The 26,168-nt window shown below is 39.6% G+C and overlaps 2 protein-coding genes across 3 annotated transcripts; one reads left to right on the top strand and one right to left on the bottom strand.

Moving 5' to 3' along the window:
- Positions 1–733: 733 nt before the first annotated feature.
- On the top strand, positions 734–17,295 carry ampd3b (adenosine monophosphate deaminase 3b). Of its 2 annotated transcripts, XM_010738649.3 has the most exons (16): positions 734–945; positions 4,805–4,868; positions 8,399–8,621; positions 8,749–8,923; positions 9,194–9,359; positions 10,796–11,015; positions 11,224–11,353; positions 11,512–11,706; positions 12,092–12,223; positions 13,038–13,201; positions 13,588–13,714; positions 13,963–14,126; positions 14,589–14,709; positions 15,048–15,221; positions 15,550–15,660; positions 16,233–17,295. In XM_010738649.3, exons 2-16 carry the CDS (start codon positions 4,811–4,813, stop codon positions 16,407–16,409), a joined length of 2,337 nt encoding a protein of 778 aa, XP_010736951.1. In that variant the 5' UTR covers positions 734–945; positions 4,805–4,810; the 3' UTR covers positions 16,410–17,295. The 2 variants fall into 2 exon arrangements, with proteins under 2 accessions (XP_010736951.1, XP_010736953.1); XM_010738651.3 differs by lacking the exons at positions 734–945; positions 4,805–4,868 and adding an exon at positions 5,293–6,062.
- Positions 17,296–18,310: 1,015 nt separating this feature from the next.
- On the bottom strand, positions 18,311–26,168 carry rnf141 (ring finger protein 141). The gene is made up of 6 exons (XM_010738648.3): positions 26,042–26,168; positions 24,288–24,485; positions 23,941–24,049; positions 22,017–22,198; positions 20,535–20,642; positions 18,311–20,410 (listed from the first exon to the last, which is right to left on the bottom strand). The coding sequence occupies exons 2-6, from the start codon at positions 24,422–24,424 to the stop codon at positions 20,260–20,262; spliced, it is 687 nt and encodes a 228-aa protein (XP_010736950.1). The 5' UTR covers positions 24,425–24,485; positions 26,042–26,168; the 3' UTR covers positions 18,311–20,259.

The raw sequence follows: 26,168 nt of genomic DNA, 5'->3' as shown, positions 1-26,168 counted from the left end.
AATCTGCTCTTCTACACATAGTTGCATGGCTGCATGGCTGACAAACTTCGCACCAGTCAAACTTGACCTTAATAAGGAGCCAAGAATTCACCTGAAGGTGGTGTTGTAAACATTACTCCACCACTCTGGAACCACTAAATCTTAGCATGGCCAGAATATGAATACTGTACTGACAAATCTGTACCACTGATGTTCATTGGCATTCATTACACTGACGTTAACTTTGCTAAAAAAAAAATGCAGTTTTCACTTTTAAATAATGATCCACCCCCTTGCATCTCTTAGATCAAATAAAAAGCACTTTACCAGTAATTTTTACTGACATTTGATAAGAACCCAAAGGTAGTTTTCATAAGATAACTAAGCAATAAAGGGAAATATACAACTAGATTTGGTTATTTATTTATTGGTAAGTTATTAATTATCAGTGATGAAAAAAGGCATCATTGTTGTAGGTCTTTTAAGATTAGACATCTGTGCCCAGGTGTTTCATCCCCAGGTGAGTCCCAGACAGCACTTCCTTCTCCCTTTAAAACGTTAAAAAAACATCTGGACAAAACATACTATTTATGTGGAAATTCTATCCATCACAGGACTTCTACTCACATTTTTCGGTGCAATCATATACACCTGGTTTTGTTTCTGCACAATGGACACATCCAGATAAAGAAGGAGGGGTGTGGTCTATAAATAAAGTGTCAGTACTGATACACACACAAGCCTTCTCCAGCACTTCCTCTACTGCACTGGGCAAACTGATGCAGAGCACTTCCTCAAACCAATCTTGCGTGCAGTAAATGTTTTCGTTTAAACGCGTTCAGACTGGTAGTGGAGTGCCTCTGCATGCTTGGAGAAGCTGTTCTGATAAGACTTTTGTCCTGTGACACCTAATAAGGGTCTCTGCAGTCCTAAGAGGTGTTAACATTGTGCACGACTCTACAAACAGTAAGTACACTGCTGTCAAACGATTCTTTGCAGCTGACTTTATAACTCTTTAAACTCTTTAATCTGTAGTCACATCTTATCATTACACCACTCTTGTACTGATGCTCGCTCTGCATTTGTTGAGAGAAATCTTTCTGTCTTGGAGGTTAATATTCTAAAGTAAAGATGCACCTTTCTGAATACAGTGGATGATTTTTAGTCCAATATTTGTTTTCTAGAATGGAAAGCATCTATAAGTATTATAATAGAAGAATAAATATTTTGTAGTTGTTTCATTTTGGAAACTAAAACATAAAGAGTTACAGTTGTTAGGTTGTTACTTCCCAGCCTCAGCTCTTCTTCTGTGGAGCATATTCTACTCTATGCATTCTTGTTACCACACAGTCCAAAGACAAGCCAGGTCAGGTCACTTGAAGAACTTTTATTGTCTAAACACTGTGTGTCTGAGGTGCAGAATTAGAAAATGAAATCTTTATGCAAATGCAACAACTAATATAGTTCAAGTTAAGTCAAGGAAGGATTTAAGTTACGGTAAAACAATGTTTTCATAATAGCAATAATGATGATAATTTCCATTTACAGAGTTTACTCACGTATACTTGTTGTGAACAATTTGGCTTTTTGTTAGTCCAGAGGGCAACATATTTATTTGACAAGCAGAGAAAATGTACAACTTAACTTGCACCATGCAAAACCCCAAAGCAAAATAATAAAACAGAGAAAGAGGAAGATAATAACTGATAATTTGAGTCTAATGAGCTTGTGTTTGTTTAGGCTGATTCTGTACAATAAACCGTCAGCCCTGAAGTCAATGACTAAGCTGGGACGATAATAACAGTCTACCTGGAAAGAACGAAGCACAATCCAACCTTTTGCTTCACATGTTGTTTCTAGAATCAACCGATTTGTGAACCAACCAGTCATTTATTTCTGTGGTCATGACAGATAAAATGTACATGCCATGGACTGTTATCTTGCACCATGTGCAACTGTAGGGGTACAAGATAAGAGTGCCTGTTGAGGTCATGTGAGTGCTTTTACAATGTGGATATGTAGTGAGAGATGCCAGACACTATCCTAGCAATCCTCCTGTAGCATGTGATGATACACAATAACATCACATAATTATGAAGTCTCTTCAGCTATGCTAGCAGCTCTCACCAGCTCACTAACTAACTGTTACACTTACATAGTAAAAATGTTAGGCTGATATGATGTCTATCATGTATAAAGTCTTAGTCTAGCATGCTAACTTGTGCTAATTAGTACAAAAAGTACTAAAGGGTGATGAGAATGTCATGAATTTTGAAGGTGTTTGGTCATAAACCGAACTGTTGGACAAACTAGAGGATCCAAGAGATTTAGACATGCATTAGTTATAGTCATAGTCATTTCACCCAAAAGCCACGAATGCAACTGTCATAGTGAAGCTACAGGAAAGGTCAGTAACTCACCTAACTCGTTGATCCTCTGGGCACCATGGATATGTGAACGATATTTGATAGCAATCTATCAAATACTTTACACCACAATTCACTAAAAGGAAATCATGATAGCAGGAGAGAGCCAGTAGGATTCATCCTCTGGAAACCATGAATGTCTGTACAACATTAAATGGCAAATGATCCAATAGTTGTTGAGCTATTTCACTCTGGATCTCAGTCAGTCAGTGGTTGACTGACTGGTGTACTGACTGCCAACGGCATCCAAAGCAAAGATATTTTTAGCTTTTTATCTACAAAAAATGTTGCTCATCAACCTTTTAGCCAAATCTAATTGAACTATTATAGACTATAAGAAAGTTTTGATGACTTGATGACTGTTAGCTTTGAAACCACACTTTTTCTAGACAGTCAATTAAAGCTAAAATAATTAGTAAATTAGTAAAAATTGTTGACAGAAACAAGTACACTCGGCCATAATTTAGCTTGCTAGATAAATGTTTGGTCATTAATCATATTTTAGATTTTGTATGTCTTAAATGGTATTTGGTTTGAATGTCATGCATTCAAATACAATGCATTCCATCACCAGGCATCAACTTGCTATGCAGACATTTCATCTGCAACTAGTCTCAACATGTCCACTGTAACCTTTAAAGCAAGTTATAGCCCAGTAATAAACCCTCGGTGTGACTCAGTGTTGCAGTGTTGGTTGCATATACACTCTTCTCACAAAAAAGAAAAAAGAAAAAAGAAACAGGAAATTTCACAACCAGTGCAGTGTATACTAGACTTTCACTGTTACTGTCATATGTGCCTGAGTGAGGCTGCAAAGAACTGATCTGCACTTTTATCTCCTAAGTCCACTGAGCCTCCAACAGCTCTATCATTACAAACACATTTTAATAATCAAGTGCTGTGTAAAGCCTCAACCTCATCAGCATTTAAGTTGCAACTTAACACTGCTACAACAACAAACTTTTCTCACTTGCACAAATTAAATCTGTATTTTTTTAATTCTGTGTTATATTTTAACTTGTTTGCAACATGAATCTTCTGACAACCTCAGCACCAGTTGAACATGACCTAAATATGGAGCCAAGAATTCACTTCCTTTCTGAAACTTATCTCATGTCTGCTTCACTCAGACATGTCTTGTTCCATTGATGGTCTCCTTTAGTGTACTTCCTGATAAGCTAAATAATAACACTATAACACCGAGGTTTCTGTCAATAAGTTTAATGTTTGTCTACTAGACAAACAAACAAATATTATTTTATTAGCATTCAACACACTCTCTAAACTTCAACGGAGCAGTTGTTTCAATGCTAACTATCTTGACTAGAACCTATGAGCTTCTCAAACTGCACTAACACTTTGAGCTTTTCAGACAAAGTTAAAAAGAATCTTTCCATCTCTGAGTGGAACACACTGAGAGTCGAGTTGCAGGTTTTGCATGTTTCACAATGAAAGCCTTGTTAAGACATGAAGGGTTTGTGTCTACTGAAACACTGGAGGGTTTGTAACACTGCAGTAACTTTAACATGGCAAACAGGTTTTGCACTTCTGCTACGTTACTCGATACATTAGCTGACTAGCTACCTCACTAACATAGCAAACCGATGTGATTAGCGAGACTGTTGTCAGGGGTCATATTCAGAGTTACACTGAAAATGGAAATGATGGGGTCATTGATGAATAACTTTTTCTGCAATATATTTCACAACCTAGTTAGCGACTTACCATAAAGACACTGCTAACTCTGCAACACATGCAATGCTGTGATGCTGCTTTGCTAACGCTATACTGTATATGCTGCACAGAGCTGAGAGTAGTAGTCTCTCTTTAATTTGCCAGAATAGCTCATGATGATATTCTAAGTGAATTCTGAATTCAAGCTCAGTCAGTTTACACAAAATCAAAAACCAGTCCAAGCTGGGTGTCGGTAAGCTCAGTTGGTAGAGCAGCCCCCCCAGGTACAAATGCTCAGTCCTTGCCGCAGCGGCCCAGGGCTCGAATCCGACCCTTTGCTTTATGTAATTCCCCATCTCTTTCTCTCCCCACATTCCTGTCACTCTTCAGCTGTCTCTGTACAATAAAGCCAATAAGGCCAAAAAAAATTTTTTCAAGCCAAGCTTGTACACCAGCCCAGACTTGTAAAACCGAAACTGACCCAACCCTACACACCATGGCAAATACTTTACTTGACAAACAAAAGCTAATGATGGAGATTAACCCAGAAATGATGCAAGACTTTATCCCTATGTACACAGTGTCAAGTCAACATTAGTCAACTTTGGAGTCACATATTTACTGCCCGTCTTTTGCAGAATTTAACCGAGTTACTATTTCATTAATGTAATGTGCATTATTCCATTGTTAATCAATTATTGTCCATTTATCTTTGGTCAATACAGGTCAAAATGAAGAGAAGGGACACACCCCTCTGTAAGCAGCAGTCTACACCCTGCTTAGGGAGAGGTGAGTAAATAGTTCAGTCATATGATGACACAGAGCAAAAATGGTCTCTCTTAGGAGACACCAGTGTTACTCTCACTTCCACTTTTCAAAACATGCTCTCATGTCACAGTTCACCACGCTGTTGTTCACAATGTTTGCCATTCTAATCTAAAAACAGTTATTGGTGCTTAACAATTGTTAACTTGTTAAGCTGCAAGAGAGCGGCATGAAAAAAAGTGTAATGCCCTTGGCAACATGTTCAGAGCTACACTGGCTAAGTTATACTGTGTGTGGCTCAGAGGTATAGCGGGTCGTCCACTAATCAGATAATTGGTTGATCCCCAGCTCCTCCAGTCTGCATGTCGAAGTGTCCTTGGGCAAGATACTGCACCCTCGGTGTGTGAATGTGTATGAATGGTTAGCTCCTAAAACTGATGAGCAGCTGGCACCTTGCATGGCAGCTAATGCTGGGTAAACACACAGATTGAAGCTGCATAAACTTATAAATTCTAACTTAACCACAGAGCATTGCTGGAGTTGTTTTTGTTTTTTTTTTGATAATGGATACTAAAAAAGATTGTTTACACTGAGTCTGTCTAAACACATGTCCAGTGGCCAAACCTACAGTTAAATAAACTCTGTCATCTGGGAAAAATTTAGTTTTTCAAATGTACTTTCCCAGGACTTAATACCCTAGAACTGTAACATTTCATTGCCTCATCACTCCATCCAGGAGATAGCTGCTCACATGTTAGCCGCCAGTTGTGACATACCAGCTTGTATTAAGAGCCCCTGTTGCCATGACGCTCTCAACACCCTAAAATAGAGATAGAGAGGGACACTCAAGACAGCAACAACTAGCAGCTGCATTATACATACAGGCACTGTACTACATAAACAGCCGAGCAAAGCCTGACTCGGACAGTTGGAGTGAAAACCCAAGAGAGACGCATCGTGGATCCAAGAAAGATACAGACACAAGACACAAGACCTGAGGACGGTCTTGAGAGTGTCAAGAGGTTTCCGTAACAATTCAAATTGTTCTGAGACACAACAACAAGTGGCAGACATATGAAAATAGCGGAGCCATAAGATAAGAGCTAGGGAGTCTCGAAGAGACAGAAGCAGACACATTAAAGCTGAAAAAGTCAACAGGAGCTCAAAAGACTCAACAGGCAGAAACAGAGTGAAACATGGCCAAAACCACAACCGAAGGTAAGAGACAGAGAGAGCCTCCTCTACTGATTATGAAGCTGTGTAGTGACACTGAGATGCAAATGTGATGACAAATAACATCTACTAAGAGGTTCATTCAGCGTCTACAGTCTGAGGTGGTCAAATTTGATTGCAGACGAGCCTTTAGCCAAAAGTGACAGCTGAAACAACAGGGGTAGATAATTCTATTAAAATGTGAGTATTGTATTACTTGATTATTTATTACTGTAAGAAGTTTTTTTTAAATATGTTATGTTGCAAAAGTAGTTCAGCACATAAATTGAAATTTTACATGATATGTTGAAAGACCCTGCCGACATACTCAGACTACTTTATGTGAGTCAGGTTTCTATTATAGGAGGATGTAGGTCAAGGTCATCCTAGAAGCTGCTCAGCTGTTCTAGCAGAGAGAATGTACACATGTTGAGTGGCTCACCAGGAATGACTGCTTCAAAAATGTGCTAGCCAAGGAAGACTCAGAAAATTGTGCCAGTGTGAGGGCAAATGTTAATGGTGGCATCTGTGAAGAGCCAAGATTGCTCAAAGTTTTCAGATGGATAGAGTTGCATGTAAACCACCTAGCAGGGTGAATATACGCAGAGGAGTTTGCTACTTGATACAATGGTACTGCATATCCTGTCTTGTCCTTGTTGATTCAAATGCCTCCACAGGGATTGATGGTAGAACTGGCCAAGTGGTCAACACTGGCTGCAACATAAATATTATTAGCAACAGTGATGACACGATGATCACTATAGCCAAACATCTCCACTACTGATGCAACATTGGATAGCAACAGTAGTTTTCACACAAGCAGGTCAAGCTATCTAAAAAACAACTCTGCTGTCCTTCATCTCTTCTGATCAGATAATAAACTCACAGGGTCTGATGTTTAAAAATAGGACCCTTGTTCATGCCATGGGCATATAAGAGAATGAGGTCAATACAAATAAACATTACTGTTTTCCATCCAAAATGTCTTGGGAACAAAAAACATGTTATGCTACCAGCAGCCGTTTAAACCACAAAGTCAGACATTCCTTTTCCATTTAAAGTAAAAGCCAGAAAAATCTGAATTGTCAATTATCATGATACGTATGTGCAGATTCTTTGGGAATGTTTTCTTAGTTTATTGTTCCCAAGGGGATGCTGGGAATTCATGAGAAATGTAAATCGCCAAGATATAGATAGAGTTAGAAAGAAAGATTATTTTGACTAACTTTAAAGATTACCATGCAAAAATGCAGGAACAATGAAAAACATTGAACCTTAATATCAAGCCAAGTGTCAAATAATCTTCTATACATAAATCATGCCCCTCAATCGAGAACTCATTAATGTATAAATTGCAAACTCATACTTTATATAGCAGGTAAACTGCATAATAATGTGGCACTTAGATTGAAAGCAATAACATTGTTGCACTATGTTCCACATCAAGTAAGCTAAACAAAGTGACTGACCAGTAGACAAATAACAGACTGTGGAAGCAAAATGCTTTTCTGTTTTTTTTGCATACCATTCCCAACGCTGTGTAATCCCAAAAAGGGTGACCCTTTTTAGCCCTCAGGGGTTAAGGTCACACTGCCAGTCTCAACCTGGGACAGTGATTAACTGTGTTTACTGTTTGACTGTAACATGCCTGACATGTTGACTGAACTCTTCAGCCAGCAATGAAACACAAGTCAGCCACTCAAGACATGTTTACTGGTGTGAGTTAAGATGATTTGCTGCAAAATGTGCCAAGTTCATCTCTTAACCCCATCACCCGCTACCTCAAACTTGGATTTGTGGGTCTCATGTTTATCTTATTCGTATTTTATTTACTGTCACCACGAATGATATTTCTCCTACAATATGTCATCACATTAGTGAGATAAAATACAACATGTTAGCGAGTTGCTCACATTCTGTTATTGCATCAAAACTGTAACTCTGAGTGACAAGTACACAAACCACAAGATACTTCAGCAACTACTGCTAATGACAACTGTGAGTAACTAATTCTCTTATGATCACAATGTAAATTCAATAATAATTTAATATTTGCCAAGCACCAGTGAAGGTTTTCTGATTTTCCATTGAATTCCTGACATAACATTTAACTATGTGAAGGAAAATTCACATTTTAACTGTAGGGAAAAGGCTCAGTCATGATTGTTATTTGGCAAAACCCTACCTTCACTGTAGGCCTTCACCAAATCAACTGGTCTCTATCACTGATATTACAAACCATGAATTATAATATACACTTTCTTTTGAGATACCTTGTTGTACAGCTAACCTTTCTTAGCAAGGCAAAAAAGTATTCACTGGAGCTCGAATCTTTCTTTCAGAGATGCCTCAGCTTTTCCAAAGAATGTCAATGAGTGATGTGGATGAGAAGGTATGTCTGCTAGCAGAGAAGGTGTACGCCTCTGCCCTGAAAGAGGAAGACACAAAGGATGCTATGGCACTGTTCACCGTGCCGGAGGACTGTCCCATCGGCCTGCATGAGGACAGGGAGCGGGCACTGCAGAAGGAGCTGGCTGAGCAACAATCTCAGGAGTCGACAAAGAAGTAGGAAATGGAAATATGTTTGATAAAAATGTGTTCCTGCACACTACACAAAGAAAAGAAAACACTGAAAATCTTTGTGAGCTTTTATTCTGTCAAGACTAATGTTTGTCCTCTTGTGTGTCTCTAGGAAGAAGAATTTCATGTTGAAGCGTTCGCAGTCGGTATCTTTGCAGCTACCTGTCGCTGGCGACTGGGCCATGTCTATGGGGTCCTCAATACTGTCCCCCGTCACGCCTGAACCTAGTCTCCCAGACTTTCCAGACTTCCAGAGACTGACCATCAGTGGAGATTACTGTGCAGGGGTAAACAGGATTAAAACTTAAACTCAGAATTAGCAACTACACATCATATGAACGTGTAACTAGCTTCATACATCTCCATGAACCCAAAAATGAATACTATCACTAAGAGGAGTGGATGTATGAAATAATGAAAGCAAGACTAAAATGTCTCTAGCCATGGTGAAGACTCTGTGGTCGTAGAAAATGGATGAGAGATCTTTAGGTTCTTACCTACATTAGAGCAAAAAATAAAGTTTGGCCAAAGTTTCTCTTTTTCCATGACCTTCCCAGATCACGGTTGAGGATTATGAGCAGGCAGCTCAAAGTCTCCTTAAGGCACTGTTCATCAGAGAGAAATACTCCAGGCTGGCCTACCACCACTTCCCGAGAACCGCTGCCCAATTCCTCCGTAATGCCGAAAATGCGAAATGGAAGGAAGAGGATGAGGTCTTGCCAGGTAGGGGCATTTAGAGAACCTCCTATTTTTCATTAGAAGAACTCTACTGGTTAATATTTAATATTCCTGAAAATCTTTGTAGCTACTGTGGGAGCCCCTGGTTCCTAAAGTAAAAGTCTTGTTTATTTTTTCCATACAATGTTATGTGACGGTTAGAACACTTCTACTACTTGCATGGATATCAAACACTCCCAATTAAAGCATCAGCACAAAAGATTAAAAACTGTGTTTCTTGTATAAAAAGTCAAAAAGGTACAAGCCTACATGACCACTGAGGTGCGTTTCAGCAAAAAAACATGCAATCACAGAGCTAAACATTCTGCCAAGGCCAAAGAGCAGCGTCCAGAATTTAAGTTTTTGGTCTGTCTACTTTTGGAATGAATCTGGTCACAATTATATAACATTTGAATGGCACTCTCACATTAAAGTTTAGACAACTTAAGACATTGATTAAATACCCAAAATAGACTGAATGCAATGTGTTTCCGTGACTGAATAGTAAAAATTAAAGCGTTCAACATTAATTCGATGTCACAGGTTACAGTGTTATTGCAATGCTGTTTTCGTTTTGTTGTGCATTGCATAATAATGACCAGCTTAGATCTGTATCAACTATTCTAGAAGCCTATTTTTAAAACCTTGTATTGTGTATCAGAGTTGGTGTGAAGAGTGTGTGAGTCAAGGAACTATGGGGGCAAGCTTCCAGAAGCTTCTCCTGAGTGCAAATAAGAGGGAATAAGAGGGAGAGAAAGAAAATACGTCATTGATAAAATATGATACATGGAAATGACCAGTACTGCTAATCTGTCCATGTGCATGCTACGGCAGAATTAGTCTTTCATCATCTTTTCATTCATATTTTTTTTTAATTATCAGCCATAAATGTGAGATTCATATATATAATATATATTAATTTTAATAAAGCAAGTTTATAAGCTTAAGGGGTTAGAAGAAACAGTTTACAAAGAACATAGTTTAAAACAGAATAAAGAGGAACAGCTTTCTTCCTCAGCTCTAACCATGACAAACAGTGAAGACACATGAAGTGTCTGTTTAGATTAAGTAGATGACTGCATAGTTAGCATTAGCAACAGAGCAGCCATTTCAATGACCAAACTAACAAACTCAACCTTCAGTCACAGAAGGTGGTGCAAGAACATGATCTTCCCTTAGTGACAAACATGTTAACAACATTTGAAAATTGTCTCACAGATTAAGTGTACTACCAAATCTAAAAAATTACTGGGAGCTACCATATTGTAGCAAAATGTTTTTTTTTAATGGTAAATGATTATTATCGATCACACAGTTAATAAGAATAATGGTGATAATGTAAATGGAGTCTTGTTATTTGACATGAGGTTATGATACTATCTCAGTCCCAGAGTATAAATGACTTATTTTCCTCTTTGTTTGTTTACTTCCATCCTCTGCAGACATCTTGCCTTACCCTCATGAAGGAGAGGACCCATACTCCATGGAGGGAATTCCTGAGGACTTGAACTATGAGCTGCAGATGAAGGATGGCATAATTCACGTTTATGACAATGCTGAAGCATTGAAACAACAGATGCCTCACACCCTCCCTTATCCTGATCTGGAGACCTTTGCCATAGACCTGAGTCATGTCCTCGCAATGATAGTTGACGGACCAACGTCAGTACATAACTGTTTTAAACATTCTTAACAACAATAGACATTTCACACAGTTTTTACACTGACATTTCACAAGATGGCTTGAATAACTTGCCATTCTTGAACTGTCTGGAGCAGAAAGCTAGTCAACAGGATGATGCTTAAAACTAATTTCTTTTCCTACACTATATGAAATGTTCTGCTGATCTTATGTTGTGTTTCCTCACAGGAAAACCTACTGTCACAGACGGTTAAACTTCTTGGCCTCTAAGTTCTACCTTCATGAAATGCTTAATGAAATGGCAGAGCTCAAAGAGCTGAAATGTGTTCCACACAGAGACTTCTACAACGTCAGAAAGGTTAGTTGGTATTTTCCAACTCTGCTTCAGCCTGAAGGGCTCTCAGTACAGCAGAAGTTATTTCTAACTTTATTGCACTTAATCTAAATAAACTGAAGTTTATGGATCTACTGGAACTCGTCCAATTAAGTCATACCCGTTGCCACTGTCAAACACAGGTGGATACACATATACACGCCGCTGCCTGCATGAACCAGAAGCATCTGCTGAAATTTATAAAGGCCACTTACCAGACAGAAGCAGATCGTGTGGTCTTGGAGAGTGGCGGCCAGAAGATCACACTCAAGGAAGTCTTCAACAAGCTTAACATGGATCCCTACAACCTCACCGTAGACTCTCTGGACGTGCACGCTGTAAGCTTCAAGTTCTTAAAAATTTAAACTTCCAGTACCATTTCTGCCAGACTGTTTACATCAGGTTTCCCTTGTAGAGTCTATTAAAAAAGACAACATTTTTGAGGTCAGGTAATCACATAATAACTCTGTGTGCATGACAAGAACTAATTTGTCATTATTCAAATAGCTACAGCTCGTTTCACTAACCTGTGTTTATTGACACAAGGATGCAATTATGTGTGTTCATACATTTCATATGGTGTTATGCAATCATTTTCTATGTTCCATGCAAAGTCCTCTTAATGTGTAATCTGAAAATAATCAATATCGTCACTTTGTTGGAATGAGAATGTGCTCATCAGTACATTAGATTCACTTTCTCTCTCATGATTTACTCTCTTAGGGAAGACAAACATTTCATCGGTTTGACAAGTTCAACTCCAAATACAACCCTGTGGGAGCCAGCGAGCTGCGAGAGATTTACTTGAAAACAGACAACTACATCAAGGGAGAATACTTTGCACGTCTCATCAAGGTGTAGTATGAGTTAAAGGACTTATATTACTGAAAGGCCCAGAACACCGGCGTTTTCATTTATCCAGTCTAATTAGATTTATAAAGTTGGATAGAGCTACACTAGAATTATGAGAAGTCATGAACTCCATGAAGCAATAGGAATGATAATAAGGGTCAGGGACAGATCAATGAAGTGCAGTCTACAGAACAGGCCTATAGGCTTTTTTACACTGAAGACGAATGATGAGATGAATGATGGCTGTATTCCATTTAGTTGCTTTATTAGGGTATTGTGCTGGTATGCTGGCTAAATGTCACAAATATCATAGTTTATGCTGCATTCAAATGAATTCAGCATTTTATTGGATGAGAGCAGAACGGTAAAATGAGGCGAGGCCGGCAGAAGATAACATCATAGGTAATGGTAGACGGCAAGCTATTGTGCCTTCTCCTTTCAAAGTGTCTGCAGTGTAAAAGGCCTATGACACAAAATATGTGAAAATGCAGCTGAGATTATTACAGCTGAGATTTCTTTCTTTTTTTAAGGATAAAAACACACAAAAAAGTCCATGCAATCAATGATCTTTACTTTCACGCTATTTCACTTATTGCCTTTTATTTCAAGTAGGATTTCTCTTTCTCCTCCAAATTCAAACTAAGTTTATCTTCAGTGTATTTTGTGCAGATAAACCAAAGACTTTAATCGTCTGTGATAATTGGTGTGCCACAAGTTGTAGATGTCTTGCACCCGTTTATGTGCAGGCTTATGTGTCAGTTACTTCTGCTTTACTAAGAAACACCATCTACTTCCTGTGGTTTGCCGTCTGTTTCAGGAAGTGGCTAAAGAGTTGGAAGAGAGTAAGTACCAGCATGCTGAGCCCCGTCTGTCCATTTACGGCCGCTCTACCAACGAGTGGAAGAGCCTAGCAACATGGTTCATCCAGCATAAGGTCCACTCCCCCAACATGAGATGGATGGTCCAAATTCCCAGGATCTAGTAAGTACTCAGTGGGGCCAAGAGTCCATTTAAATGTGCTTGTAAGGAAGACATGGAAAAAAAAGCAACCTGACACCAACTGTTGCATAATTGTTATAGCCACTGTAAGCCACATATAAGGTTACTCGTAAGCCAAGGCCTCATGTTCACAGTTATTATATTGTTTCCTCTTTTAAATAACGACTGATGAAATTCAGGTAGTTGGTTTAAGATTAACTTTTTGAAGTAATAAAAAATCCTAATATCACTGTTGCACTGTTAAACGCAGCTAACAATTAAGGAATACTTGTAAAGCTCATCAGACTGTTCTAAAGGAGCAAACAAACTGAGATGTGTGTGTTGTTTGTCTGGGGAGATGAGCTGATCTGATTCCTTTTGGCTTGCAGTGACATCTTCAGGTCAAAGGAGTTAATTCCACACTACGCCAAGATGCTAGAGAACATTTTCCTCCCCCTCTTTGAGGCCACAGTCAATCCACAAAAGCACAAAGCAATACATGTATTCCTGAAATATGTAAGTACTTTTATGAAGGGTGTGATCTGTAACAAACAGGAAGCTTTCAAAGTGAAATAGCAGTCTTATCTGTTAGTTTCACCCTGATTGTTCTATGATATTTAGTAAGGAGTTGAAGTCCAACTGAGCAGACAAGAACAAGAACTGTCTTTTGAACTTGAATCTCTTTAGATGGGTGGAAAAAAAACATGCATGGTTGTGTAATATTTGTTTTGCAAATGTGCTATTCTTATCTTTGTTGTGTTCAGGTAACAGGATTTGACAGCGTGGATGACGAGTCGAAACACAGTGACCACATGTTCTCTTACAAAAGCCCAAAGCCTGAGGCATGGACCACAGACAACAACCCTCCCTACACCTACTACCTGTTCTACATGTATGCCAACATCATGGTGCTCAACAACCTGCGCAAGTAAGTCCTGCAATCCTGAGTGTGCATGCAACAAGGTACCCCAGTGGTTTTATGACAATGCTAATCCAATTAGCACCTTGGAGTCATGCTACTTACAAGAAGGTAGCAAGTTAATCACAGGCCTGACAAAGTGCTCATACTGATTTCATGACAAATGTTCAGCTTTCCAGCCAGGATTTACATGTCTTTTGCATCTGTAATGAAGGTTGAATCCAAACACCAGACATTTTAAGAACTACTTTGTATTGTTGGGCAATGTAAAAAAAATAAAATAAATGGTGTATCAATAAAAAGATGAAAATGGCAGATGGCCATGATGTCTGCCTAGGCTGCAGACTGGTGCTTGATTGAATCTTTAGCTGACATTTTAGAAACCTAAAGCTTGAGCAGCCTAAAAGAAATGAACCCTGTCAAATGTATTGCTACTGGTATTACATTGGATCATTGTTTGTCCCTATATAGAGAGCGAGGACTGAACACCTTCCAGTTCCGGCCCCATTGTGGAGAGGCTGGCTCCATCACCCATCTGGTTACCGCCTTTCTCACAGCTGACAACATCTCTCACGGACTCAACCTCAAAAAGGTACTTTTGAATGCTGATTTTTAATTTGTTTAGAGAAACTGCATTTTTCTATATGACAAAAATGTTGATCTCTGCAGATAACGTTCAGCAGTTTCAGTCATACATCACTCGTGCTAAAGTTACAGGTAGAGTAACAAACAGGTGTGAGAGTGACATTTGGAAGTATTTTGACTAAATAAACAAAATGAATGTGCAGTGTAGGCTATGTAATTAAACTTTTGTATCACACAACAACTAACTCCATGTATCAGTGAATCTTCTCCAGTCACGTGTCAAAAAAACACGGCTTTACTGACATTACTTTGGTGTCTACACGTCCTTGTCCTCCTCCTCTTCAGAGTCCTGTGTTGCAGTACCTGTACTACCTAGCCCAGGTCCCGATCGCCATGTCCCCACTAAGCAACAACAGCCTGTTCCTTGAATACTCCAAGAACCCTCTCCGAGAGTTTCTGCAGAAAGGCCTGCGAGTGTCACTGTCCACCGACGACCCCATGCAGTTCCACTACACCAAGGTAAGAACCACAGGGATGAGAACACTTCAACATCAGAGCTGACAGCAGAAGTTCTGAGACATCTGGTCAACAAGCTCATCACATATTAAGATTTCAACCTTGGGCTTTAAGAAACAACTAACTATGATATATGACAAAGAGAACAACCTGAGAAATTGTAGAATTTTGACTTTCTTAGTCGACAAATGACAAATAAATAACTGTGACACTAATCGTTTCAGCTCTTGTAGTAAGAATCACAAAGCCAAACTGTCATACTGAATAAAACACTTTGTGATACATGTTCTTGGTAACATTTGATCACAAACGATCCCTTGAACCCCTTCAGGAGGCCTTGATGGAGGAGTATGCCATTGCAGCCCAGCTGTGGAAGCTCAGTACCTGTGACTTGTGTGAGATAGCCAGAAATAGTGTGGTGCAGAGCGGACTCTCACATCAGGTAAAGTTTTTTGATAAGATAACTGAGTTCTAAGACTGGAGGAATTCAAAAGGACAGGGACATTTTCTCATCACCCTTCTTATTCCCATCACAGCTGGCTGACGAGACAAGCTTTACATACTTTGCACGCAGCCTGACAGTCCCAAATCTTGGCTCATGATTCATATCTCCGGTTGTCAGTTGAAGAATTTGAATTACTGGCAGCCGAGTGAGTTTAACAAAGCTTGTGAACTACTGTATATGTCTCTGAGTGAGTGTGTAATACAAATAAGAGACATTTCACAGTTTAGTTTGGTGGACAAATGATGTACTAATGACACTGTTTCTAAATGGTATTGGTCAATATACTGATCCATCTGAACGTATTGGGCTTGACTTTATGTCACTGTGAAAAGCCCATACAAACCCTCCCCTGGTTAAACTACACTGACTGCATTATGTTAGCCCTGCCTATATTAAAACAAGAACCTGGGTTGACAACACATAGAAAGGTCAACGATTTAACCACACAACTGTTACCATACAGTCACATACTGAGAAGATTTTTATCTTTTTCAACTTGTCGCCCACAGGAAAAGAAACACTTCATTGGATCCAACTACCTACAGGACGGACCGAAGGGGAACGACATTCAGCGGACAAACGTGGCACAAATCCGCATGGCCTACCGCCATGAGACACTGTGCAACGAGCTCAGTTTTCTTGTGGACGCAGTCAAGGCAGATGTTGGCACTAACCAAACTGAGTGATGAACCAAGACAGCACAAACTCTGTCTGAATATTTTTGTAACATATTTTTATAAAACTTCTTCACCCTGAATTTTAAAAATAGGAATGTTTATTATTTTATGTTTATCTTGGTGCAGAAATCTGGCATTGCAAACTTGACTTCTAGGCTGCATGCAATTCCGTATCTGTGAATTTTGCCACCATCACTGTGTGCCACATTTTATTGGGATAGAGTTATTTTATTTTACATATTGTGAAGTGTACGTAAATATGTGGATCTGAATACATGAAGGGGCATTGGCCACAACGCCCAATTTAGAATTGAAACATTCAGAAGCAGAATATGATGATTTGATGATGTGATGCCGAATGAGTACAAAGTGTGTATGTTACAAAGGACTTCATGTGGACTGTAGATTTGAAAAGGAGTGTATTAAAAAAATGTATTTAGTTGATGAGGTAGGAGCTTTATGATGAACTCATGTTATCACAACTGTGAAGAGACTAACTGATTAGAATTATTTTCTTTTTCATGTTTTCATTTTTCATATGTTGTAGTTTTTCATATGTAAACAAAGGCTGCAGAAAGCAGCACAGCAGCACCCCGACTCTGTTTGACCTGAGTGGAACAGAACCTTAATTAGTATCATTGGTAAAACTGTGTTTACATACTATTTCATGACAAAATGGCTACTGTGAAAAAGGACTATACACTGCTGTTTATCTACACACAGGAAACGTTACAGCGCCAGCCACAATTTCCTTTTTGAATTTATGATAAGAGTGCTCATATCAGTAGTTTCATTACAAGCACTTACTTCCTACATCTTTAAAATATAATAAAACATAATATATGTATTGTGTACTGGCTGAAAATGTTGTACTATTAAAGCAACAAAGCTAAAATTGGTATTTTTGTAATTTACTGCCTCCGGTTTCAGTGTAATATCAATGTGGTAAATATGGACAGCTGTACTTGTGTATTTGTTATGATTATATAACTTAGTATTAAAAACTAGGCAGTGACAACTTTGCTAACAGCCAAACATCAAGCAAGGTCAACAACACAAGACATAGCAGCCAGCTAATATGAATTACTAGTCCAACAGCAGTCAGTCCAGCTCGGTGTCTGTCTTTCAGTCTTTTATTTCACCAAGCTCTCGCCAACGAATAAAAGTCAGGCCCGGATTTACTCTTGTCCGGCAGCTTTATGTTCGCTGACTCTCTCCTTTTCTTTCTAAGCCTCCATTTTTTCTCATTACATTGCCCGCTCGCCCAGCTCTGATTCTGGCACCACATTGGGTACACATGCTAACACTCCCCTGGTGCACTGGACTCACAGTCCAGGCAGCCCGACTAATAAACTGAGCTAAAGTTAGCTGACAGCAACTTACTTAAACTCTAAAAGAACAAACGGTGGTTAAATATATGACTTATTTCTACCAAATGTCCATGTAGTTAGTGTTGACAAATCTTTTCTGGTTGTAGCTTCGGGTTGGGTTGGATGGCGAAACCGGCCAACCTTGCCGCTGCCTGATCTGTACTGCACATGTGCAATTTTCAACAATTGTAGGTGATGTTTTATTAAGGCGTCTTTAGAACAAGTTTTAACATCTTCTGGATGCACTCTGATGATGATTTACATGTTCATGATATCTACTGTACAAGCATATGTGTGTGAGACATACATGTTTACATAGCGGCAACAGTTTCCAGTTATTTTGGCTGACGTTAGCAAATGTGAAGTGAAGTGAGGAATTTTTACATTAAAACATAAAATAATGCATTGTAATGCATAATTTATCCCAGAGCTGATCATTTCAGTAGCTAGTGAGGAACCAGTCTTGCTTCTTTCTCATGTTTGTTTCACGTCAATTAAAGAGATTTAACAAAAAAAAAAAAACACAGGGAAGTGAATTCAAAAAGTCATAAAGTGCAAAAAGTGAGTATCTCTTTATTAAGGACAATGCAGCAGGAATCAACACACCTCTTTCCACTGAATTAGCTAAGTTACACACAATGTGCATGTATGTAGGACCAGATGTTTTACAGTAATCTAGAAAAGAAAAGTGGCCTTGGAACCACATGGAGCATTTTCTCATTCTTATATCATATTAAATAGATCCTTTTACAACTTTGTTTTATACATTTTGAATGGATCGTGCAGAGATACAGCCAACTCCTCTTAAATTTAGTTAAGAAAGTTTCCAACTGCAGCACATTTTTGGTTGTGCCTGGTCTCACATTACAGCATCAGATAATATTTTACACCACAGAGATAAAATCATCTGTTGTTGTAGTGCAAAATCACAAAGAAAGCTACAGTGAGGTTTCAAGGTGAGATTTGTCAGCATCGACAACCAAAAATGACTTTTGGTCAAATTAAAATTCACATGTTTATGGTATATTTAATGAACATTCAGCAAATATCAATTCAGGACGAAAAACTTAAATCATGTCAGTCGTTAAATTTCATATTTGGAAAAATCTGTTTAACTACCCAAATTTAATTAAATGCAAAAATAACTGAACTTGCTAAATGTAATGATCATATCATTACAACTTTAGATAATGAATTCAATTTAAATTAAATAGAAATTTATCGCTGAAAAGAAAAATTAAGCTCAATACATTTTCACATTTTATTTCACAAATATTTTTCAGCTAGATCCACTTCTCATAAATCACAACCAGCCAACTCAAAGTGTTGCCTGTGATCTAGGAGATCTAGAAACCCGACCAGAAATACTTACTTGAAATAAAACTATTCTGTGATTTAAACTTTAACATAAGTTCATTTGTAACTTAAAAGCTGCCTGTCTCATGAATCAGTTATCTTAGATATAGGCATGACAAAGCGGAGCAACACACGGACAAGACTGGCTGTTTTGGAAGTGTAAACTACAGTACTTCTACAGCAATCAGTTCAGAATAACCTTAATAAAATTATAGTCATTAAAATATATATAATATATAATATATAATAAGTAAAAAGATTAAACCAGCAGAGATGACAAATAGTGGTTATTTCCAACTGTGAAGAAGACACCACAGCAAGCTATGTCATTAAAATCATATAAAAAGAGTTAGTCCTGTACACCCAAAAGATGGTAAGGTCAGTAGCTGGGTTCTGAAGTAGATCAGAAGAACAGGTTCACATAACATGGCTCATAAGGCATGTCATGTGGGATATAAACATGCAGGGCTACATTACACAGACTACAGAATAGCTTTATATATGTCAAATAAGTTTGGTTTGGAGTCAGGACAGCAGATTTCCCTCTGTTTCAAATCTTTGTTCTAAGCTAGGCTAACCAGGTGGTGGTCTGCCAGAAACTCTCTGCCAGAAAGCAGATAAGCTTTCCCCCCAACAAAATGTCTAGCTATTTATTTAAATGTACTAATAGGAATATATGAGTCTGAACAACCCTCTCTGCATACGAGGGCTGACCTCAGTTCGTCTCCTCTTCAGTCCCGTTCATTTTAACATGAAAGGCAACTTCAACTTGGATCCTTCCATGGTAGTTAAATGAACTCACATATTACTGTACTTTAGGTCATTCTGTGTGCTATATTAATAGATAATAATATACATATACTTAACGTATTAACACACAGTTCCCATAAAGCACCACATCTACAATACTTGGGTTACATAGAGCATCCTGGGATTTTTTTAGGACTTAAAAAGAAACATGTTTCATTCCCCAACCCTGTCACTAAGAACATAAGGAGCAGAAAACTGCTGGTTTCGTTTGGATGTTAGCATTTTAGGGGGATTAAAATTCTCCTCCTCAGTGAAAGTGACATTTTGTGTTGCAACATGTAAGGTCTACGATTTCCCCTGTCGTCTAATTGGCTCAGCGTGTGTTAAGGCCTGTGTGGGTGGCCTGCCTCATCAGCCAAATTGAGGATGGAGTCGACTATCTCTTCCTCCGTGGGGAAATCAGACATTACCCACGATTCATTGGCAGCAGTGACTTGCAGGCGACATATCGGACAGTTTCGGCTCTGCCCACTCCTGCAGACACAGAAGAGAGTTTGCAGTAATTACTGATGTTGTTTGTACATATTGCGCGTGACTAAAACATTTCTGTCACACGGGTAACTACTGACATGAACTCAAGTTCGGTCTGTCATCTTACCATTTATCAATGCACTTCTGACAGAAGCTGTGTGCGCAGGGCAGAATGAGGTCGGCCTTTCCGTCCATGCAGATACAGCACTCCTCCTCATCGGTCAGCTGCTTCACCCTGCATGAGCACACAAACTTTTTTTTAAATAGACTGCTTTAATTATTTTAATTATAATTATAAGGAGGAAGGCAGCACATTTTTCCAGAGTGATAAACAGTCAATCATTCTACAGCAATACAACTTGTAAAATCCATCATTAAAGCAGCCTGTGTTTCTTTTTACCACTTGGGGACAGAAGCTGTAAACACACATATAATGACTTCTATAAAGTTATTATGGTGAACGTGTTAGCAAATCAGCAGACACAGAGAGGCATTAGCATTCATTTGGTGTCATGTTTCTGGACCTCCCTTTACCTCCGTTTTTGGTCACTCTCAACATCTGATCGAAATGTGGTGGCCATTAATCACAGGGGTGGTGGTTTCAATCCCATGCTCCTCTTGTCCAGAAGTCGAACACTCCTCAGGCAAACATTAAACCTCAAAGTGCTCACACTGTCAGGACAGCACGTTGCAAGGTATCTCGCCATCAGTGTGTGTTTGAATGGGTAAATGAGAGGCAAAGGTAAAGCACTATATAAACACTCTTTAGCTGCAAACCGTCTGCTATGTTGATAAATTAGACACTGACTTTGTGTGTCTGTGGTTTTGTGCTGAGCAGGAAGTGTCCAGTTCATCAGAATATGTCAGCTTTTTTCGCCGAGAGCAGCTGCGACTAGGTGTATCACTGTGAGTGAACCGTTTCAAATTACACGTGATCGTTTTACAAATAAAAACACTGATTAGTCCACCTCTATCTCAAATCATTACGTCGTGGCTAAACAGAAGGCCGGTCATGACATTATTCTTTTTTTTGCCTTTTAGTAGATCCACAGCAGTAATGTACATATAATGTAGTCTGAAATGCATTCCTTGCTCTGTAAATCAAACAGCAGATCTGCTGCTTGGATCAGAAAGTTGTGAGACAGACTAAAATCAAACAACACATTTCTAAAGATTTTAAAGCTGGTGCTGTTGATTTTTAGCTGTGCCGCTGTAACTCTGATCCAAGCAGCTGATCTGCAGCATTGCTTGTTTTGTGTGGGACAGTACAACAGCAAAACAAGCAAGGTAAAGCAGTGAAAATATTATTGATGCAGCATGCACTGAAGAGGATATTGGTTTGTTTTTATGTGCGATAGACGATAGATCCCTGACTGATTCTCCAAACTGGGCGCAGGCTAACTGCCATCTACTGTCAGTAGATACCATAGTACCTCCATATCAATGAGCACCCCACTTCAAGATGAATGATCCCATTCTTATGCACCAAATAATCCTTTGTACGAAACACATTTCTAAATGTGAAAACGGCACACTGAGGTGAATACTGTATTGGTCACAGGGTCTCTACTGACCCTTTGAAGGACCACTTCATGTGCACCTACAGTACCTGCCCATCCACATGCTGGCCTGGCAGGAGTCCGTGGAGGGGAGCTGTGCAGACGGGCCCTCCGTGGCGCCCTCTGCACACAGAACTTCAGCAGCCTGGCTGGTGATGTCTCGATATAACTGAATAAACTGGTAGAGGTTCATTATACGTGATACTTCGACCATGCCGTTCTCTTTGTTGATCTAGGGAAAGACAAAAGCAATCACATGACTCACATGGGTATAATGTTCTGTATGTCTGTACACATGACAGCCAAAACAATGAATCTTTAAATTTAGTGATTTCTGTCCGCCTCTGATCATCCTGGGACGGTAACACATGGTTAGGTCTTTACATAATCAGTGGAACAAAACTCATAGTTCAGTTCATCTCACAGGTTTGATTCAGTTTGTTACTGGCATGTAAATTGTCTCTCAAGCACTGAACAAACTCAGCTGTGTGTTTCCATTAAAATCAAATTGCAGAATGACTCATAACCATAACCATAATGAACTACAAGTGGATCACTGAGGGAACAATATGCAATATTTCTGGCTGCAATAATTTCATACTGAGTCACATATCCCACATGCAGAGAGAAAGTATTAGACGAGATCGATTATATTGTGATATGACACCCTAAAGGCTTTGGTTATGTTTGTTAGCAGACGTGCACTGCAGGCAGAACCTACGAGGTTTCATGCTGAATAGTACTTATCTTATAGACTTCTTGTAAGTAAGAGAATGAGCATCAGCCTCTCAGATAATAACAGATTAAAGAGAGACTGTGCAATCTAATATGAAAACGCTTTCAAGCTCAAACATACAAAATGCTGCTGTGATTTCTTGGTCAGTTTGTCTCCTTGCTGATAAAACTATGGTTGATGGTGGTGTGGCTGTCGAAGGAGTGAGTGGTGTAGAGAAAGATGCAGAAAAAAGAGGAATAGATAAATCAAACGCATGCAGTTTATCAATTAAGACTCAAATCAATCAATTACAGACCGAAACAAAAGAACCACTGTCCTGTTGGAGATCCAGCTGACAACATGCCTCACATGACATGTACAGAAAGAGGCAGCAGGTCACATGATAAATGTGAGTTACTGTGAGTCTGCATTTCAGCTTCCTGTAAACACTGCACAGCTCTGACCAAACGGTTTCGATTCAGTTTGACTCTAAAAAGGCCAACATCTGTGTAGTACAGGCCCAGTCTTTCTCCTGCACATGATCACAATTGTAGTAAAGAGAGATGCAGGATCACAAAAACATCACGCTGGCCAGGAGGTGTGCAGAAAACAGGTTGACTTTTATTCTCTCATCAAACAAAGGTGGTCTTTTAACCAAGAAAAAATAGGTGCTGCTCTTCCCATAGCATACAAACCAAACTGACCCCACTAAAAAACATTCTCAACATATACACACACAGGTCTGTGAAAGGGAGAGAATGGACACGATGAACAATAAAAAACATAATTTTCCTTGATTTGTTTCTCCCAACAAATACATATTAAATTCTGCAATATAAACAAAAAAATACTGTACATTCAGAATGAATCAATGAAATGCACAACACGAGCAATCCAACTTAATTAACTGAAATATTTCCACCCATTCCATCATCCAATCAAAACAATACCCACCTCCTTTTAGTCTCTATAAAAGGGTACCTATAGAGGCGTAATCCCTCTTTATGCACATGCCCAGATGTACAAAGGACTGGAAACAGGTGACAAACCATTGTCTGTCTTGCACCGTCACTCATTTCAGTGTTTTTAGGAATCAATTTAACTCAGATGACCGTGAGGGAGTTAGCACTTCCTCCCAACAAAGTTTTATCAGCTTCCTGCATCTCTCGCTCTCTTACTCTCCAACACAAACTCAAATGTGTGGACAGATGTTTTTCTTGGCATGCGACGTTCCCGTGCAAAAGGTTCTTTGGTCTCACCTTGGTACAGAGGACCCTGACGGCCACCTTCCACAAGGCTGTGGCATCGGATCCTGGCTGCACCTCAAACAGCAGGTGCTTCTGCTGTCCAGCAGCTAGCTTGGCCGTACTGAGAGAGGGAGAGATCAGGCAGAAGAGAGACGGTGTGTTCAACTCAATACAGCATCCTGCATGGTTTTTACTGCTGTATGGACACAGCTACATACAAGCATGCAGACACAAACAATGTTAAATCACTTTTTTGATGAATTACTTCATTGAGCTGGGAGTTTTTCATAAACTGTATGATGGACAGTTATTTGTTCTGCTACACCTACATCACGTGTCCGGAACAGACTGGGACTTACACGTCGTTAAGTTCAGCCACTCTTGCCAAAAACTCCTCGTAGGTGAGATAGCCGCTGTCCCGCACCAGTCCAACATGTTTCACCAGTTTCTCAGGCAGATGAGGCAAAACTGACTGACCTGAGAACTGCTGGCCCATCTCGGCAGCAGCAGCACTTACCAAACTGCACTGGCAGAGGGCTCATTCAGTTCTGCAGAGCCTGGTGGGACATAAACAGTTAAAGGTCAGTTTGAAGCCTTTACTCATTATTCTCTTTGAATCACTGAAAATATCAGAGATGTCGGACGTGACAGGTCTGGAACCAGGCTAGGAAAAATCGAGTATCTGAAACCTGTCAGCAGCTGCGGTTTAGTCTGAGCAATGGGAGTGTAATGGTACAGGTATTAGTACAGAACATTTTCAGTATGGGTCTTTCAGTTTTGGCACTGATGTAACTTAATCCAACACCAACATTCCCCATGAGCGACTTCTAAATTAAATGACAGAATGAATATGTATCTTTGTGTTAGATCAGTTTGTTAGCCGGGCTGTCAAGATTTGTACCACAGGCAATTTGGACCAGCAGGAAGAGAAGGTTTTCAGGCTCAGGGTGCCGGGGAATGCTGATGATGAGTGGACCCAGTGTTGTGCCAGAACCAGAGCCCTGTGAGCAAGCAATGTAACCGGGCCTAGCAGTTCCGATGGACATAGATATTGACCTAAGGACGTCGACGGGGGGAGCTAAGAAGAGAAAAGGAGAGAGTGAGCGATCACAAAGCCGCTGGACAAGGGTAAATCCTGGTCTGAAAGACGCCAAGCCGAGCTTCTTCTTCAAAATAATGGATTATTGTTAATATATTTCTTCACTTCCCAAATGTATGGTATTCTGATTCATTCATTTTAACAAAACCGTGATGCTTCAGTCTAAATGTTTGGTGTACGGGCCTTGGGTGCATTGCATTAGTTTTACGTTCGCTTTCAACATAGTTTAACATTTATTGATGACACATACTGAATTGACTTGGCTGAAATTTTGTAAATATATCGATGCATTTTTTGTTTATCTCGAGATAGAAGAAAACTGGAGATTTGTTTTCTCAAAATAATTGATCAGGTCAAGAGTTTCAGCTGACAGTCTTCTCCTTTAATGAAGGTTATCGATCCACGGGTTCATGGTGCACATTCTGTTTTTTTCTCACTTCTTTAGGTAATGTATCTTATATTTCTGATGAGAAAATAGCACCTTCACTGAGTACACACTCACTATCAGGAACAAAACATCAAAGTCCAGCATGATCAACAACATGAGGAGTTTTTCACTTTCACTCTCTCACAGATCTTCACTACATGATCACTGCGGCCGGGCGGACTGACAATAATAATATCATCATGATGTGACTATAGAAAACATTTCTTATATCGATGCTTTGTGATTGATCTGTAATTGTAAACTCAGGTAAACAAGCAGAGGAGCAGCTCAGTTAGCTCCATTAGCACTGTGTAATAACGCTGACACACACTGTGGTGAGTGGCAGCTCCACTCTTCAACCCGCCATCACTGTGTTTATGAGGCGGCAGTGAGCTCGAGTCAAACAGCACGGGCTGATCCGAGCAGCGTCACTTCTTCACAGCCGCGTGCTAACGAGGAGTAGCATGGAGGTAAACACTCAACGAGTGGCGGAGCTGTGGAGGCTCGGTGTTATCCTCTGCTGTGTGTGTGTGTGTGTGTGTGTGTGTGTGTGTGTGTGTGTGTGAGAAAGCAGCTCCTCTTCTTACCGGACAGTCTACGTGAGAGGCGCGAGGCAGCGTCCGGACTTCAGCACGAGCTCCGCGGTCAGGATCCGACACAGGTGTGTTGACACAACACGGGCGCCTTTGGATGACGTCGCAGTGTGTCGCTTTG

This window comes from Larimichthys crocea, chromosome X (assembly GCF_000972845.2).
Source record: "Larimichthys crocea isolate SSNF chromosome X, L_crocea_2.0, whole genome shotgun sequence".
Lineage (NCBI taxonomy): Eukaryota > Metazoa > Chordata > Actinopteri > Sciaenidae > Larimichthys > Larimichthys crocea.
The sequence above is the reverse complement of the archived record's forward strand: the minus strand, read 5'-3'. Positions and strand labels throughout refer to the sequence as shown.

What these genes read in the sequence shown, in the direction of transcription:
- ampd3b (XM_010738649.3), top strand. Translation starts at nt 4,811, where the DNA reads ATGAAGAGAAGGGACACACCCCTCTGTAAGCAGCAGTCTACACCCTGC. An exon ending in TACACCCTGCTTAGGGAGAG is followed by an intron (nt 4,869 to 8,398) that starts GTGAGTAAATAG and finishes TCTTTCTTTCAG; the next exon opens with AGATGCCTCAGCTTTTCCAA. An exon ending in TCTCAGGAGTCGACAAAGAA is followed by an intron (nt 8,622 to 8,748) that starts GTAGGAAATGGA and finishes GTGTGTCTCTAG; the next exon opens with GAAGAAGAATTTCATGTTGA.
- rnf141 (XM_010738648.3), bottom strand. Translation starts at nt 24,424, where the DNA reads ATGGGCCAGCAGTTCTCAGGTCAGTCAGTTTTGCCTCATCTGCCTGAG. An exon ending in GTGGCTGAACTTAACGACGT is followed by an intron (nt 24,050 to 24,287) that starts GTAAGTCCCAGT and finishes TCCCTCTCTCAG; the next exon opens with TACGGCCAAGCTAGCTGCTG. An exon ending in TCAGGGTCCTCTGTACCAAG is followed by an intron (nt 22,199 to 23,940) that starts GTGAGACCAAAG and finishes GTCTTTCCCTAG; the next exon opens with ATCAACAAAGAGAACGGCAT.